Source organism: Poecile atricapillus, chromosome Z, assembly GCF_030490865.1.
Source record: "Poecile atricapillus isolate bPoeAtr1 chromosome Z, bPoeAtr1.hap1, whole genome shotgun sequence".
In the NCBI taxonomy this organism is placed as follows: Eukaryota; Metazoa; Chordata; class Aves; order Passeriformes; family Paridae; genus Poecile; species Poecile atricapillus.
In genome coordinates, this window is record NC_081289.1 from 17,556,529 (window position 1) to 17,573,189 (window position 16,661).

At 35.5% G+C, this 16,661-nt stretch overlaps 1 protein-coding gene across 1 annotated transcript in view; it reads right to left on the reverse strand.

Moving 5' to 3' along the window:
• Positions 1–448: 448 nt before the first annotated feature.
• Positions 449–16,661, reverse strand: part of LOC131593001 (lysine-specific demethylase 7A-like) — a 61,666-nt gene continuing 45,453 nt past the window's right edge. Inside the window, exons 11-20 of the mRNA XM_058865086.1 lie at positions 16,324–16,413; positions 15,249–15,458; positions 14,543–14,667; positions 13,893–14,050; positions 10,608–10,705; positions 8,183–8,331; positions 7,837–8,045; positions 7,427–7,512; positions 6,071–6,347; positions 449–5,461 (exon numbers count right to left, since the gene is read on the reverse strand). Of these exons, the coding sequence (XP_058721069.1) occupies positions 5,367–5,461; positions 6,071–6,347; positions 7,427–7,512; positions 7,837–8,045; positions 8,183–8,331; positions 10,608–10,705; positions 13,893–14,050; positions 14,543–14,667; positions 15,249–15,458; positions 16,324–16,413 (1,497 nt within the window). The 3' untranslated portion in view covers positions 449–5,366. The remainder of the gene's footprint in view (positions 5,462–6,070; positions 6,348–7,426; positions 7,513–7,836; positions 8,046–8,182; positions 8,332–10,607; positions 10,706–13,892; positions 14,051–14,542; positions 14,668–15,248; positions 15,459–16,323; positions 16,414–16,661) is intronic.

The window sequence follows — 16,661 nt, forward strand, 5'->3', positions numbered from 1 at the left end:
ACCAACAAATCAAGAGCTGAGTCCGCCATCAGTAGTGTGAGACAAACCTGAACAAAAGCCAAGAGCAAGAATACAAAAATACCATTTGACACCCTTCTTACAGATCTAGATCTGATAATACGATGAATCACAAACACTTCCATCTCCTTTTTAGATTAGGATTCAAAAAGAATACACACATCTTCACAAAATGCATTTAGTTGCCACATAATATACTTGGATTGAAATGAAATTTGCACTTTGAAAAAATGTTTAAAAAAAATGGTATGAGAATATTTCCTCACATTTCTCCACAAAATTTCTTCTTTAAAATGTGTCAAGCAAAGGGTACAGAGATTGGACCTAGAAAAGCATTTCTCTCCTGATGATATTCTGTACATTTTACTGTATTTACACTGAAGTAAATGAGCAGAAGTCTGAAGAAATTAAACACTTTCGAGTGCTAAAATCAAAACATAAGCATACAATTTTTTAATTTCAGTATTTTAAAGTACAGAAAGTGGAAACTATGAATATCAAATACAAATTTAAACAAAGCCACTTGTCCTCCCCTAGAATAGTCAATGTGAACTACTTATAGAAACTTACAAATTTAAAGTAAAATCAAAACAAAATAAATACTGTACATACACTTTCCCTGCCTGCAGGCAAAAGAGGATGGGAAATACTGTTATGAATTGAAAAAATGCTCTTAAAGCTGCAGCATCCCATTTCCCAGCCAATACTTAACACAGTAGTGCGTTTCTGTAAAAAGGAAGACACACATACACCAACCCCTACTGAGCAGACAAGCTAGTATTTTGAGAAACATTAAGAAGGAAAGACAGAAATTAGACTATGAGAGTAGAAAAAGGGGGAAGACAAATGGGCCAGCAAAACATTACTACAAAACTAGTAAATATAGCCAAGAACTAGCCCCATTTTTTTTTTCAAATTCCATGTTTTTTTTTTAAAAAAAAAAGATTCACCAAAGCATTGGCAGCAATAGACATTTCCCAGCAGAAGTGACAATACATATCAATATAATCTCTTAAAGTGATCCCTTTCATTCCCTTCCCACAGCATGAAATTCTTATGGCTTAATTTATATTAAAAGTAGAAAAAGTCCTTTCTTTTCCAAATAGAAATGCAGCCTATGAAGAATGCATCTCCTTATCAGTGCTACTTTCATTTCCCATCCACTGCATGACTTATCATTCATACTCTCCCACAAAGAGGGTTACCAGGGTGGTTTGTTTTGTTGGGTTTCTTTTTTGGAAAAATGGATGTTGCAGCTTTTCATCTTGTTTAATGATAAACAGTAAGGCCCTTGGTTCCATTTATATTTCTTCTGTCAAAAAGTAGTGCTGGGCTCCCTCAGCCCCACAACTACAAACAGCTTTTAATGGTCTGGAAGTATTATGTGAATGACATTCTGGAAAGACACAAGGCTTGGGGGTCCTGGTGGGAGTGTGAAGGGACAGGTGGGCATGTGGAGCCTAAAGAGGGCACTGGGTCATTCTAGTTTCAGCTCTGCTCAATCTCCACCGCAAAAGGGGGTAGGTGAGATTCTAACCAGCTCTGGCTTTGAAATCCTGCAAGAATTTTCAACACTTGCAACTTTATGGTCTTGTAAGTGAAGGTAGCTTACACCTTAGAGCAAAGCCCAGGGAAAGCTGAAGCATCTAAAATGTGATCATGACACTGTGTTCTCTTACATCTCTACCAAAGGTAAACACTTCAACCACCAAAAAATAATTAAAAAATAAAAATACTCAAAACCCCCCATGTGATCAGAAAGCAACAATTTTAACTCTCGACATCTAACCCTTCCACAATTCTCTTTAAGAATTAATTCATGGAGAGTATTATAGGTTGCATAGGTAATCTACCTCAGAGGTCAACAAAGGCTACCCTGTAGCCAGGGTTTATTAGCAAGTACAGTAGGAGAAGAAAAGGGAAAGTTGCTGGAAGAGTCTTTGATATAGTTTCTAGGTGGTCTTTCCATTTTCATATTTGTTTCTTTTTCTTGCAATTGTAGGAACGTGAGAACTTAAGAGAGTGGGAAAACCCCTACAATATTTCGTTTCCTATTGTTCTGCCTAGAAAAAAAAAATAAAAATTGAGTTTTATGCCAAATGTGAGTTCTCTGACTTTTCAAAAAAGATTATCCTTGAAAACAAGTTACCATAGCAGGCGTAATTTGCTGTTGTCCAGCCAGTGTTCCCCTACTCCCTCCCTCTTCCACCCCAAGTGAGACAGCAAGAAAAAAAATTGGGCTTTTTCTCTCCACTACAACAACACAAGGTTCAGTCCATCTACAGAAAGATTGGTGCAGAAGTGATTTCAGCTAGAACACAATAAATACATCTCTACATACAAGTACACAAAACAAGTGAGGTCACCACATCCTCTTCATGAGCTACCAGGGGATTTATTTTTTCCCCTTTGTTGTTTTCCTATTTTTTTTTTAATACTGCTCAACATGGCAATTTCTTTTGAATTACTTATTTCTGAGTTGGAACATCAGATTTAACTTCTGCTGGAAGCATGGATATTTGAAGAAAATGGGAATGAACCTCTGCCTGTTGACAGTCTGTGAAGAGACTACTATATAAATTCATGACAGTGGAGAGCCACTTGGAAAAAAAAAGGTAGAAAATTAGAGTAAAAGAAAGGATAAAACCAAGAAGAAATAATATATATGGGTCCAGCCATATCTATGTTTCAACAGTAAGATACAGATAAATAGCATGGATGGTCAGAAAAGGGACTTTCTATAAACCAATCACATGTATAAGGAAGCATACTCTGTATTTTAAAATTCCTTACTCCAGATTCTATTCTGGTATACTTTTACTTCAGACAAAAATCTCTCTTTAAGGAGAGAGAACTCATACTTTATTCTGCTCTGAATCTTGACTGCTGCCCTAAACTGGAATTTTCTATCATTAGAAATTGTACAGCCAGCAGGAAGGAAACAGTCTGGTTCAATATGCTAAAGCTAAAACAGTTTCCACAGCCTGGCAGGCATTAAACCATTTGCTCAAGTTTAAATGAAGAGAAAATTTATATGGGTATATAATTTTAACTAATATTGACAATATAGTTTATTTATTTGACTTACTTTGGTGAGAACATATTAGAAGAGAGTTAATATAGTCTCTTTTAACTATTTCCATCTAGAAAACATAGCACCTGAGAACAGCAAGTCCTTATAGTCATTTTCAGCACCTGTAGAATACTTCTTAGCTTATCTTCTACTTTTTAGAAATCCTTGACTACCTCCATTCCCAATATTCTAAAGGTTGGTAACTTGCGTTAAATTAAAAAAAAAATTAAAAATACTAAAAACTTGCTTTTGTGAAACATTAATCAACAAACAAAAAAAGTTCAAAAATTCATCCATACAAGTCACAAAACAAGTCATGTTGTCATAATGTAAAAGTAGGGCTGCAAAAAACACTCCTAAACTATAATTTTCAAGCTCCAGATAAAGTAAAGCTATGAAGGCTACCTGACTTTTTTGCAGTGGCACTATATTTTGATGTTTCTCCATTTAGAAACAGGGTAACAATGGTAATTGGTTCCAACCCTGCAGCAATAAAGGACACCTGACATCAGAACTATTTCCACAAATTTCTAGAGGCATTCATAATCTAGCCTAAATAAAAATAACTTTGCACAAATATTCTGAAAATAAAACTGACTTTGTTTCCAAACTACATGAGAATATTATTCCAGTATAGGATATGGAGGAAGGAAAAATTGGTGTGGAAAATTAAAATCAATTTGATGTCTTAGACAGCTATGCAGGGGTATTTTTACTCTTACAAATAAAAAAACCAAACAAACAAACAAACAAACAACAAAAAAAAACTCAACCAACAATATTGTTGTCACTAGCATATTAATGTTTACATTTGGCTGGACCCTGCAAAATGCCCTTTTTCCAGAATCAAGTAAAAGTATTCCCCTTTCTGCCTTCATCCCCGTCCCTCAAAAGTTAAATATTTAATTTTATATTACAGAAAAATACAAATTTTAAATCAAAATTATTTACAATAATTCAGAATTGGCATTTGCTATCAGTTCTGTATGAAGCCTGACGCAAACAATCATTCTGATACCAGTAAGCTACTTAAATGCTTATATATATATGGACCAGTTAAGACTTTTAATTTGCTGTCTCGCCCAGCTTTGAAAGCAACACGTTCTCCTGCTTTCATGACTCTTCAGTAAAATGTGTTTAACATACAATAACAACACTTTAATGCTTCTTCCATGCTACATTAAGTAAAATGCCAAATCTTATGACTGCAATGAGTATCTTACGAGTTATTTGAGAGCAACTGTTCTGAAGAAACATTTATCGTAACTGATGTCCCCGTTCCTCCAAAAGATATATTGGATCTTCCTCCTTTGTACCAACTCTTAAATAACTTCAACAAATACAGTTTCAGGGAGTCTTTTTATAGAAGAAAACCATCACAGACAGATCATCAGGAGGAAAATATGTACTCAGATTTGGAGGAAAGAGGTGGAGTTTAAAACAAGTTAGCTACTGGACTGACATAAGAAAATTATTCTTTAGGAGTCTCTTCTAGTCCATTAAATAAATAAATCTGATATTAAAAAGGACAAGTCAAAAAATAATCAAGCTGGCAGAGAATAAGCAACTTGCAAGTCAACAGAAGCCCAGCCAACAGCTTACAAAAAGCAGGAAAAAATAAAAAGATTCCTTATGCCTTAATTTAAAAAATAATTAATAATGCATCTCATCCCTATTTAAGACTATAACCTGAATACCAAATTTAGGAGTCCAGACTAATCACAATTAATGTGGCTCTCCACTGCACCAAACACACATTATCAAAACAATTTAAAACTTTCACATTATTAAATCTAAATTAATAAACCCCCCACAGAAAAAGTCTTCCAAATAAATAGTTTCTTAAATGAATTTTAAAGTTGTGAAAAATCTATCAGAAATAAATTATTGATAAACCACCTTCATCATCTTCCCCTCATTAATTTAGGTCAGAAACTACCAGCAACAAATGATAATCAAGCCCTGATGAGAGACTATTTCTCACAGTCCATGTCTCTCTGAAGATTTCCCCGTTCCCGTATGGTTATTGCTGAGCAGGTGTGGCACAGTGAAAATGCAGCATTGGGTTGGGTTTTTTTGTGTGTTTTGTTTTTTTTTTCTTTTTTCTTTTTTTTTTTCTTTTCTCTTTTTCTTTCTTTCTTTTGTTCATCAGGCAGTGTTTTCTATGGTACATGCAAGTCTGCTTCAAGCAGAGGAGTAACAGCAGCTCCAGGCTCTGTTGCCCTCAATACTGGTCTGTGTAGGAAAGACAGCAGTAGTAGAAGTAGCAGCTACATTAAACAAAGAAGCGTGCATGGCCATTCCGGTTCAGCTTCAGGATCTTCCCAAGGCGCTGTTTAGCAGTTGCCATTCCTTTCTTTGGACGTTTGCCTGAAAAACCCAAGCAAGTACTTCAATCAGGAATTTCAGAATGAATTTTAATCATTGGAGAGCAATGGTGAAACCCAGCTTTCAAGCTGAAGAAGGCAACATTTTCACCAGAATCAGTTTGAAAAACAAATAGGGAACCAGAATAACTAAAAAAAAAACACCCCCAGGAACTGTTTTCTCTAAACTCTGGCTAGAATTATCATAAATAAAATGAGTATATTATTTACAAATATTTCCAGTCTATGAAGGGCAGTGGGTGTAGTAGGGGAGAACTTAAACTGAGCTTGCTGAATTTTACTCAAGTTATTCCCTTGAGTAAATTATAGAATATAAACCAGAAACTAAAACCTACATAATATGCTCATCAGACTATTTCTAAAGTGTAAAGAGTTTCTAAACCTTCATTGCAACATGCAAATCTGATCCAGACCAGTTAGATCTTTCTTAATTCCTCCCCATATTCTGTACCAGAATTTGACTCTCCACCACAGCATGCTCACTTGGTATTTCCCCTCAAGGTCTAATCCTGTCCTTCACTCAGTTTCTGCATTTAGTCTTTTACTTCCCTCCCCTGGCCCACTTTGGCAAGGGGATGGAGATAAGCACTACCTTTTGTTGCCTGGTTGCTGATAGGGGGTGGATTTGATGCTGGCCTCTTTGTTGGGTGCAGTGGTACAGACAAGGATGTTTCACCATAGGGCCTGTCAGGGCTAAGGCTGCCATCACTCAGCTGACATTCTGCTTGCATCAGGCTGGAGTCTCGTGTGTATTTGCCATGCTGAAAACTCAAGCTGTTGCTGTGGACTATGCTTCTGTTATCCTGAACCTTAAGACTGGCTTCTGATGAACCCTCCTTCTTGATATATTTTTGAGTCTTATTTGCATCCTAGTACGGAAATGAGAAGAAAGATGTACAAGTTAGTAGCTTCTGGCTATAGGTTCACTCCAATGTCTTTGAAACAGATATTTCAGTTCCACCAGTATCTGACCATTTTATGAGTCCATTGTTTCTTTTAGGATACCTCTTAAAGATAACATACAAACAACATTGTCACTGTGCAAGCTTTTCCATATAAACCTAAGGGCAATGCTGCAGTTTAAGTACACATACTAACATGCTCAACTCCTCTACCTTTCCTTTTCAGTTTGCAGTGACCAAAACAAATGCAATTGCTCTTGATTAAACCAGCCACTATAACAAGCCATACCGCTATCACTTACTGCTTTAATTGGTAATTTGTTTTCAATATTCAGCTAATGAAAGAATAAATCCTAAATTGGGAATTACAGATTGTAAAGGAGTACCATGTAGTCAGATATTCTTACAAAGCAAACACTACAAAGCATGGAGTTAAAAACAGTGCTATTTAATGGCTGTAATCTTTTCAATTTCAGTTGTTCTAGTTAATTAATTATTCTAATACTTCTAATACAGACAAGTTCAGAAATATTTAAAAAGTTCAGAGTATAAGACACAACCCTTTATTCCTTGCTGGAGTCCATCTGGACACCAAAAAACAAAAATATTCCTACTTGCCAGCTGTTGAAAGCTATCAGTTTAGCAGTACCAATTTCCTAGGCAAGTATCTTTACTATACATACTATCAACGTGTTCACTTGTTCTGATGTTCTGGCTGGGAATAACAATGAATAAACAAGAAAGTGCTTTCCCAGTTAGAATAAATATAAATTCACACATTTTTAATGCAGTATTTTTTATTTTTCAAGATACTACCCTGAACACCTTTGTATTAGGTACTATGAGAGAAAAGAATTTGAAAGGAAAAAACCTGACTGAAATAACAGTGAAAAAATGCATGACAAAAATAACCCAGTTACCAGAACCAGAAGTATCTGTCACACACATAGTGTGTAAAGACCCATCCACCATGCCTTCTGTACTTACAATTTCATGATCTCTTCTCCTATCAAAATGTGCTCAATATGTTGTAATCATTGCTTTACCTGAGGGGTAATCCTCGAAGCTTCATTCAGGTGTCTAGTCCATGATGAAGTTCCCAAGTCTCCTTCCTCCTCCTTCACAGACCTACCTAAAATGAAGTTCAACAAGCTCAAATTTTAATACGTTCAATCTAGCCACAAGTTTCCCATTCTTGTAAGAATGTCACAAAACTTTAAGATGGAAATATTTAGAAGGGGTATTCTGATGACAAGCTAAGTTTGCTCATTTTCAGTTTTTATAGAAAAAAACCCACCAACAAAGCAAAACCACAGAATACACCTGATTGTCCATCTGATTTATTTCAAAGCTACTAATCTAATAACTACATATCTAAAAATGTAACTTTAATTGATTATTCTGAGCACTGTGTCCAAATGCAGAGAGCAGCAGTGTCCTTAGTTGAGATACTTACCACATTCTATGGTTTTGTGGCTCTGAGATGGCTGTCTGTCTTTATGCCGACTCCTGGGGTAGCTTCTGTGTTCCTGAAGAGAGGTTCTTTTATTTGTGCAGTCTGTGCTTTGAGTATGACCTGGTAAACATGTAGTATAGTGCAATCCTGCCATAGAAAGCATGCCCTGAATAGCTTCTTCTTCTGTACTTGTCGAGGTAGGACATTCCCTAGGAAAGTCAAGAGAGTAGTAAGCAGTTCAAAACAGAGCCCTTTGAAGGACTGAATTTACATTGCTATAAAGTAGAACCATAAATATATGCTACAAGATCAAACAGTTTATAAAAAATTCCCACAATGTACTTACTTTTTACTGGGAGTTTCATTTCTGGATGGCTTCTGGGTATTTTGACAAAGATCTCTTGTGACCTTAGATTCCTCTTTGAAATTTGATGTTACTTCCTGCTTCTCTTCATCACCTGAGCTTTCTGACTCCTCTGTGGAGGAATCCTTTTGCTGAAACAAGAGGAAATAGTATGCAAAATGGTCAGCAGACCTCCTAAGTGGAGACTCTACCTTAAGTTATGCTAAGTGAAGAGTTCAAAAGCTTCAAGGTCCAACTTTTTTTGTATTTACAGTATCCAGAATGCAGTTAATCTGAATATAGTGTCTGAGATGCTAAACGTTCAAATTTTGTAATACTGATAAGTACATGTTCCACAATACAGAAAGTATCTCCAAAATCCATTTTTCACAAAGCACCACACATATTACACCATACACAGATCCCTGCCTTCTCTTTAATGAGAGAATTATTCTTATCTTCAATATTCAAAATACGGAAAAAAAAAATTACGGTAGTATGGTTTCAAGCAGCAGAGAAATTGATGCCTATTATATATTATAGGACACATTCTGCCTCAGAAAACTGCTTCTGGTTCCTGCTCTCACCAAATATAACTTTCAACAGCACCATCTCTGATGAATGACAGATGCTCTCAGGTAAATCCAGAAGACAACGAGAACAGAGACACAACAGCTGTTGCCACTCTTACAGAGGCACAGCCTCATTTCATGAATGAAAGGGCTTTTCAGCTCCTGCTGAGATTACAGCTTGTATGGGCAGGAGTTTCTCAAAGGTGGAGCAACCATATGTGACTCAATATGCCTTTACAGGAAGCAAGGGCTACAGTACATATGTTCCATCTTGGTAATTCAGACTAATCTATTTTCAACAAGTACAGAGAACATCACAATTTTTTTTTTCAAGATAAGGCATATATGTGACACTCAACAGAGGTTTTGAAAACAGAAGATCAGAACATGGAGGAGTGATAATCCTTAAAGACTGACACAGCATTATCCCCACCATCAAAACCAGAACTGGAATGAAGTGCATTTTATCACTAAGAGGTATATTTATACAATAGTTTCATTCACATGAGCAGCTTCCTAAACTTTGACCCTTAATTATAACCATGATTCAGTGTTAGTAATAAAGGTATATTTTGTTAAGATCCTCTTCAGTACAATAAAAAAACATTTAAAGGATTTCCAGGTGCTAGTGAGAGAATTAATTTTGGATATGTTATTACATATATGTATACAAAAGACAAATTTCAACATGCAGAAAAGTTATTCCATTAGATACTATTAGAAATTAAAAAGTAGGAGAACATGGAAAGAAGAGAGTAAGTATAGCATAAATATAAAACATTCACTCATTTACAAAGTCATACAAAATTGGCTGTATTGTCCTCCAAAGATGAAATACATCACTTCTGAGTAACTACTGATTCTGTGCATTAGAAAAGGAAACCTTCTGAGCCAAAGTTGCTGGCAATGCAGTTTAGGAAACCAGAAGATACCACACCATGAAGATTCCTATCACTTACTCCAACATCTAGATTAGGTAATGATGAAAGACAGCAAGTAACAAAATAAAACCTTGACCAGCATGGAAAAGCAGGAATTTGAAGACTTCTTGTAAAATCATATAATAGGCTGACAATTGAAAGAAAGACCAAGGCATTAGCCTTCCAGAAGCATGAAACAAAAATGTGAAGTAATCACTTCACCTTACCACTAACTAATAAAAATTTTAATTACTAAGGACAAATCCAATTTGCAAATGAAAAAATAACTGAAGTATTTATAGACACATACACATGTCATAATTTTAAAATTTGTATTAAAAAATATTTGTAAATATCTATACATATATGCATATGTACATAAATGCATTCATACTTCATTAATTCTGAAGCAATGACCACAATCTAGACCCTCAAACAGAGGATTCCCATCTATTTCCAATAGTCTAAAATCCCTGAATAGGATTTAGCCACTTCAGGTTGTTTATAAAACTGTACACCTGTAAGATTGTTTCCTATTAACTATGCTCTAAAATGAAACTGTATAGTAGGTACACATAATTCGAATGATGAAATTTAGACTTGTTATCAAAGAAATAATAAAGCAACTAGGATCTGACTTTTCTCAGACTTTGCTTATTCCAGAACAGGGCTCATCCTCTGCCAACCCCACCTCAATGACAAAGAAGATAAAATTTGGCAAGATAGCATATCTTATCTTTTTTCTCAGCACTAGAATAAATGAAGAATGAAGCAGGATATTGGTTGAGATATTAATCTCAACAATAATTAAAGAACAAGAATTAAATACTTTGTTATGCCGCTTTAACACAAACTTTGACCAGATAAATCTGATGTACATGAGCAAAATTATATTTAATTGCTTCATTAATTTCTGAGACTTTTTTCTAGAGGTACCTGTGTAGTGCAATCAGGCTCAGATTCTTCTGAATCAGAAATATCAGAGTACTCTGAGGATCCATTCCTGAGTTCTGATTTCACACTTTCAAAGAACACTGCAGAGAGAAGAATTAAAATATAAGACACAACATCTACTACATTAAAATTTAGTAATTATTTTTTGAAGCAAAACCCAAGAAACACATTTTGGTTTTAACAGTCTGTAAACAAAGGCAAATGCACACAATGATCTGGTTCACAAGTTTGCTTAGGACAACAATGAGTTGTCTACTGCTGACCAATAGCCTCCTGAAACAATTGAGCTGATGAAGACAGGAAGAGAAGTCAGGTGTAGCAGGAGTTTATGTTTCTTTCTTCCACAGAGCACCCACTCCAGAAAGGGAACCTTGGGCAGTTTCTGCTTTTTTGTACAGGCTGGAGTCAGATCAGCTCTCACCAGCACATACCCTTAAAAGACTGCATTTGTCCCAAAGAATGACAAGCAGGAAACACATTTCTAAGTCTTTGGATTCCAAGGCTCAAGGCCAGGGAGCAGTATGTATACCTGTGTCAAGGCTGCAGCAAAAATCTTGATTAAGTACAAATTCATTAAAGATGACAATGTGCAGTTCAAGTAGCACTAGTTTTTCAGAGAAAAGCAAAATAGGGTAAAAAAATTATGACTGTGTGTCAAGAAAATAGGGTCTAAAGAAAGGAATATAATTTTTTAAAGTATTTATAGTTCCATATGAAACAATGCTGAAAGAAAAGCTGCACAAATCAGAAATAATCACTAGATTGAAGACAAGTAAAATTGAAATGTTGGTTTGTTTTCAGCATAGTTTTATATGAAACCATATAAAAGAACACAATTCTTCCTAACTATAATTATGCAATAATAAGAGATGTACCTGTAACTATGTATACATTGCAATTCTAGTTGAGGTTTGCTCCTATTGAAGACTGTGGCAAAGATCACAATTAGGTAATAAATATACTTCAAGGGATACTACTGATTTCTAAACACTGCACAGTGATAATCACTTTCAGCAGCAGAAGAAAGCTAAAAGAGACTTCTCATCAGAAAGCGAGTAAATTGAACAGCTAGAGAAGACTAACTAAACCTAAGACAGTATTAGAAAGAACCACGAGCAATATCCAAGCACATTAAATGACCAACACCACTGCATAGGAAATGAAGCTATATAAAGTAATGCTCAACATATAACAATAAAATTAATATTTTTAATTACTGCAGCTCAACACAACCCAAGGGATTTCTGACAATAACTCATGCCTTTGGCTCATTTCAAAAAAGCAATTAAGATTCTAGGATAAGAAACAGCAGGAACAATACAGAAAACATAATTTTAGAGAACAAAAGAATTTTCCTTTAGACTACTATCTTTTCCAAGAAAATAAATGTCTCTGCATGCCTCCAAAGACAAAGAGAAATATTCCCAAAATGGGGTGAATGAGAGTAGTCATTATCTGTGAGATCAGTCTAAGACACTGTGAATTAAGAAAAATCTCAAACCATCTTCATCCACACAAATTACCTTGCTCAATTAAGGACAGCACTTGAACTTTGTCCCTCTGCTAATACTAGGTCACCATTTAAAACCAGGATCTTGGCACACAAAGCTCAACAGAGCTTGATCTGTTTAAAGGCATCTGTCTGTGGACATTCCTCTTGGCCTCAATCCCAATAAGAAAAATGCAAATTGGCAGCTGTTACAGGAACAGGTAATTCCTCTTCTGGAATTCTCTGCAGACAATGTCTTTCCCCTCTCTCTCTAGAGTCTCAGTTAAGGTAAAATAATCACACATAGGTAACAGGGAAGTCTGAAGACACTCAAGATTCAATTAAAAATATCAGCAATAGTCCTGAGTGCTCAATTTTTGGAAGAACAATCTCAACATTCACTTCTAATTCTAAGTACATTTACGACATTTGTATATTCACTGACATACTCATTCTGTATCAAATAAGAGCAATAATTTTGAAGAAAAGTTACCATTTCTCTGTATGATTTAATCTTTGATTCAAGTGCAAAATTTAGTTTGATTTACTTAGTTTAATTTTGGAAGTGCAAAACCACTACAGTAAGCCTTCACTCAACAAACTGCTTGCCCTGTTTCAAGAATACCCAAGAGAGACTTCTTTCATGTGCAGGTTTTTTCATACTGTCCTCTGTGACACCTGGAAGCAGAGTCAAGAGGGATTTTAGCTTGCTTTCTTAATGAAAATAATTAAATATTTTTTTCAGGCTGACAGCAGAGTCAAATGTTATGGACTGCTGTACAGGAAACTCAGGGAACTGTAAGTCTCCAGAGGAGTCTTACCATCTTTTAAGTGCTGACTTCAGTTTCTTAGTGCACACCTTCTGAGCCCTTTTAAGCTCTATGTGAAAGGATGTGACTTAAAATTAAGCAGAGAGCTGAACAGCTATGTCAAGGACTAATTCTCACTGCACACAGATAAAATAGGCATGGGCAACAGGCATTCAATATTTTTACTTTACTAATACATTGTGTGATCATCACTGCTGAATATTTGGCAGGAGGGCCTGAGGCTACCAAAAGACCAAAAAAGATTACCTCCTAGTGAAGGGTGGTTTAAAGCACTGGAAAGTGGAGTTGAAGTGTTTTACAGGTTACCTAAATTCTTTCCAAACCTTGCAGATTACAAAGGTTGAATGCATAAGATTTTATTTATGTGAAATTATGTCTTATCACTTGTATAAAAAAAGCAATTCATTAGTAAAGCATATAAAACTGTATGATCAACTATGAAATTGTCAAAATGAACAGGAAAAGTAAAATATAAGACAATTTTAAAATTAGCTACATCTTTCAGTAGTTTTTTAAGATTAGCTACATCTTTCAGTGAATTGAAACTACAGTGAATTGATGGGATGAGCTTTTCACAATGAGGTGTATTTTAGTTTTAAAAACAAAATCATAATTCTGACATTATGAAGCGGATCCAGAATAACAAATACTCATCCAGAACATCAATTAAATCTCCACTGTGAAAAATGCTGTACATAGCATTCAATAGCATAACAGCATTCACAGCACTAACATAAAAAGGCAAGTTTTACTTTTCATCTCTATCCTCTTAGCTTCTTCAGTAGACAGATAATATTTAAGAAATGTTTTGTGTAACTTCTAATATTACTCCTCTGATTTATTTCTTTATCCTCTTTATACTTAAGTTAGTCTGACTGAAATATTACAAATGCTACACCCTCACTGAGACCATCAAAATCAACTGATATGACTTGGAGAAAATCTTACTGTTCAGTGGCTTCTGGGCATCTGCATTCCCTTCTCCTTCAAACCCTGAGGGCTGGTCTTCTACCTTAACAGCTGTCTTTTTCGACCTTGTCCTGTCATCTTCATCTTCACTGTCCGCTGTGTAAAGACTTCGATCTGTAAATGGACGTCTCTCATCTCTTCTCACAAGGAAAAAAAAAAAAAGTCAGTTTTTATTCTTAAAAACCTGAAGCAATTGTTTTCCTTTCATTAGTTACAATACACTCTCAAGGTAAAACACATTCTCTTATGCTCATCTTTTCATTCTGAATTTACTTCCTATGCAATGTCATTTCCATAAAGATACAAAGTTTAACACCAGAGTACTTGTAATGAGAACAACTCTCAAAGGTGGATACAAAACAACTTTTTCTACTTTGAAGCATTCCCTTCAGTACAGACCCCACTGAGTAAGGACTGACATGCTGTAACAAAGGAATATGCAAAGAATCCCTTCTTCACTCCCTAACTGCGGCTCCACTAGGGGACAGCAGACACAGACATTCCTTCTGTATTCCTAATGTGCCTCTTACTGCTAAGAACTTAAGAGCTCTAGAAATAGAAATATTAACAATTAGCATACTCCAGACCATAATGACCAGGAAAAAGCATCCACAAGCAATCCTTTATACCTAATTATTCTTCCATTTGACAGCAGAAGGCGAAGATCATTGTCTTTTGTTCTCCATTCAGGTACTGTAGAAGAGGGCTGGAAGGGCTTGTTAAACCTCCCATTCAGTTTTGAGTTTGTGATATCCTAAAGAAGTAAAAGCAATTTTATTATTATTTATTCCTATAAACTTAATTGGTTTTCTGCACTCCATAAAAGATTAAATACACTACTAGGATGGCTACCACCTCCATAATCAACTGAAAAAAGCTCAGACAAAACAGGTTTGGACATAAAGAACTCACAACTATGCCTTCTCCCTGAATCATCTATACTCTCCTGAAGCACCTGAAATAAATACAACTTTCCTATAATACTCCTTTAATGTTTCCTTTGGAGAAATATCAGTAGACTCAGGCAAGCCAGAAGCTGGGCTTGGAACTGCTACAGCAGCTGCTAGATTGGGTATGTGCTCCCTGATATTAGAACCTCAGAACTGATTTAAAGGGCAGCGAAACATCAGTAATGGAAAGTAACTTGACTTAAGCAGAACTTCCTTAGCTCAAAGCAATTTACATTTGACATACACTCTGAAACAATCTATCCATATCTCATATGACGAAGAGTTCTAGTCTGTATTCTTACACATCTTAAAACCATTTTCTTTTCAACAGAGATCAGGAAACTGCTCTGGTTTTGTTTTTCCTTACACATAAGTTGATACTTGCCTCTTCCCATGGTGACATCTCAAGCCTTTTCAGTACCTCCCTAGTGTGGAGTTCCAGGATGTCCAGATTAGAAGGAGTTTTGGTAGCATGGTCTCGCAGCTTCCTCACCCTTCGTCTGGAGTGGTGAGGGTAAGCTGTTTCATGTGAAGATCGTGAAGTTGGAGACACACCAAGAATTCCCTGAGTTTTAACTAATTTGCTGTTTTCCTCCTGTAATTAAAAGCACTTTTCAGAATAGTCTCAGAGGAATAAATCCACATATTTAAGTGCTGCTTCTTATTCATCTAATTAAATGTAAATTATAAGGAAAATTGTTAGATGTTTTAGAGAAATAACTACATGTTTCACTTGGATTTAAGTTTAGTTCTACTGCACCTCTTTCTCATTTAAGGCTTTTATGCTGTTCCACAAGACCAGTGCCACCAAAACACAGTTTTATTCAGGAAGGTAGCACAGGGTAGACATGTATTGTACACAACAGATCACATCCCCTCAGATCCATTCTCTTCACATGGAGATGTGAGAATTTTTCAAGAATCAATAATCACTGAAGAATAAAGGAATAAAACACTGGTACGGGAAAGCAAAAAAAAAAAAAAAAAAAAAGCAAAAAAAAAAAAAGAAACCCTCCCCCACTGACTATATAACACACAGCCACAAACAGAAGAGTGAGCAAAATGATGACAACTGGACCCGAACTAACAAGTAGATAGCAGAATGAAATATGCACAGACTATCAAATGAAAGTCTTTAAAAACACATTAACAATAATTAAGTAGCCATAAGTAGCTACATTTTAGAAAAACTAACCTACAAATAATTTCACCATTAAAATCTAAAAAAAAATTTAGTTTTAATTTTTAAAAAATACATAAAGCACTCACTATCCATTTTCCTTATCTGAAATACCCATAGTTTAGTATTCCAAACAGTTTTCCTCTTGATGTTCTATTATTAAATGAATGGTAAATAAATAAAAAGGTGAATATGGTAAATCAGAAGCATAACTACGATGGAGTTCCCTGATTCAAAGTTTATTTTCTGAAGGCTTACTTAGGGTGGCCTCTGTTCTTACCTCTACAGAACGAATCACTTTAGAAAGCTCTTTGATGAGATGCCCAGGCCTAATGTTGTCTGGAATTTCAAAGGCATGTTCTGTTACAAGCTGTATGCAAAGGGGGAAGAAAAGATACTCAGTTTGGGATTTTTTTGCCCCCAGATAAAAGCAGAAATAATATGAAATACAAAAAAACTACATGGGAAAACAATAGAAGTAAAAGAAAACCCAGATTCATTTCTGTAATGACAGAATGACAGTAAACTGCCACGACTAATATACACACACAGTAGCTTCCAGTCCAAGCTTTAGTAGTCACCACATATCCCTCAATGTCTCCAAGAATCCAAAGAAGA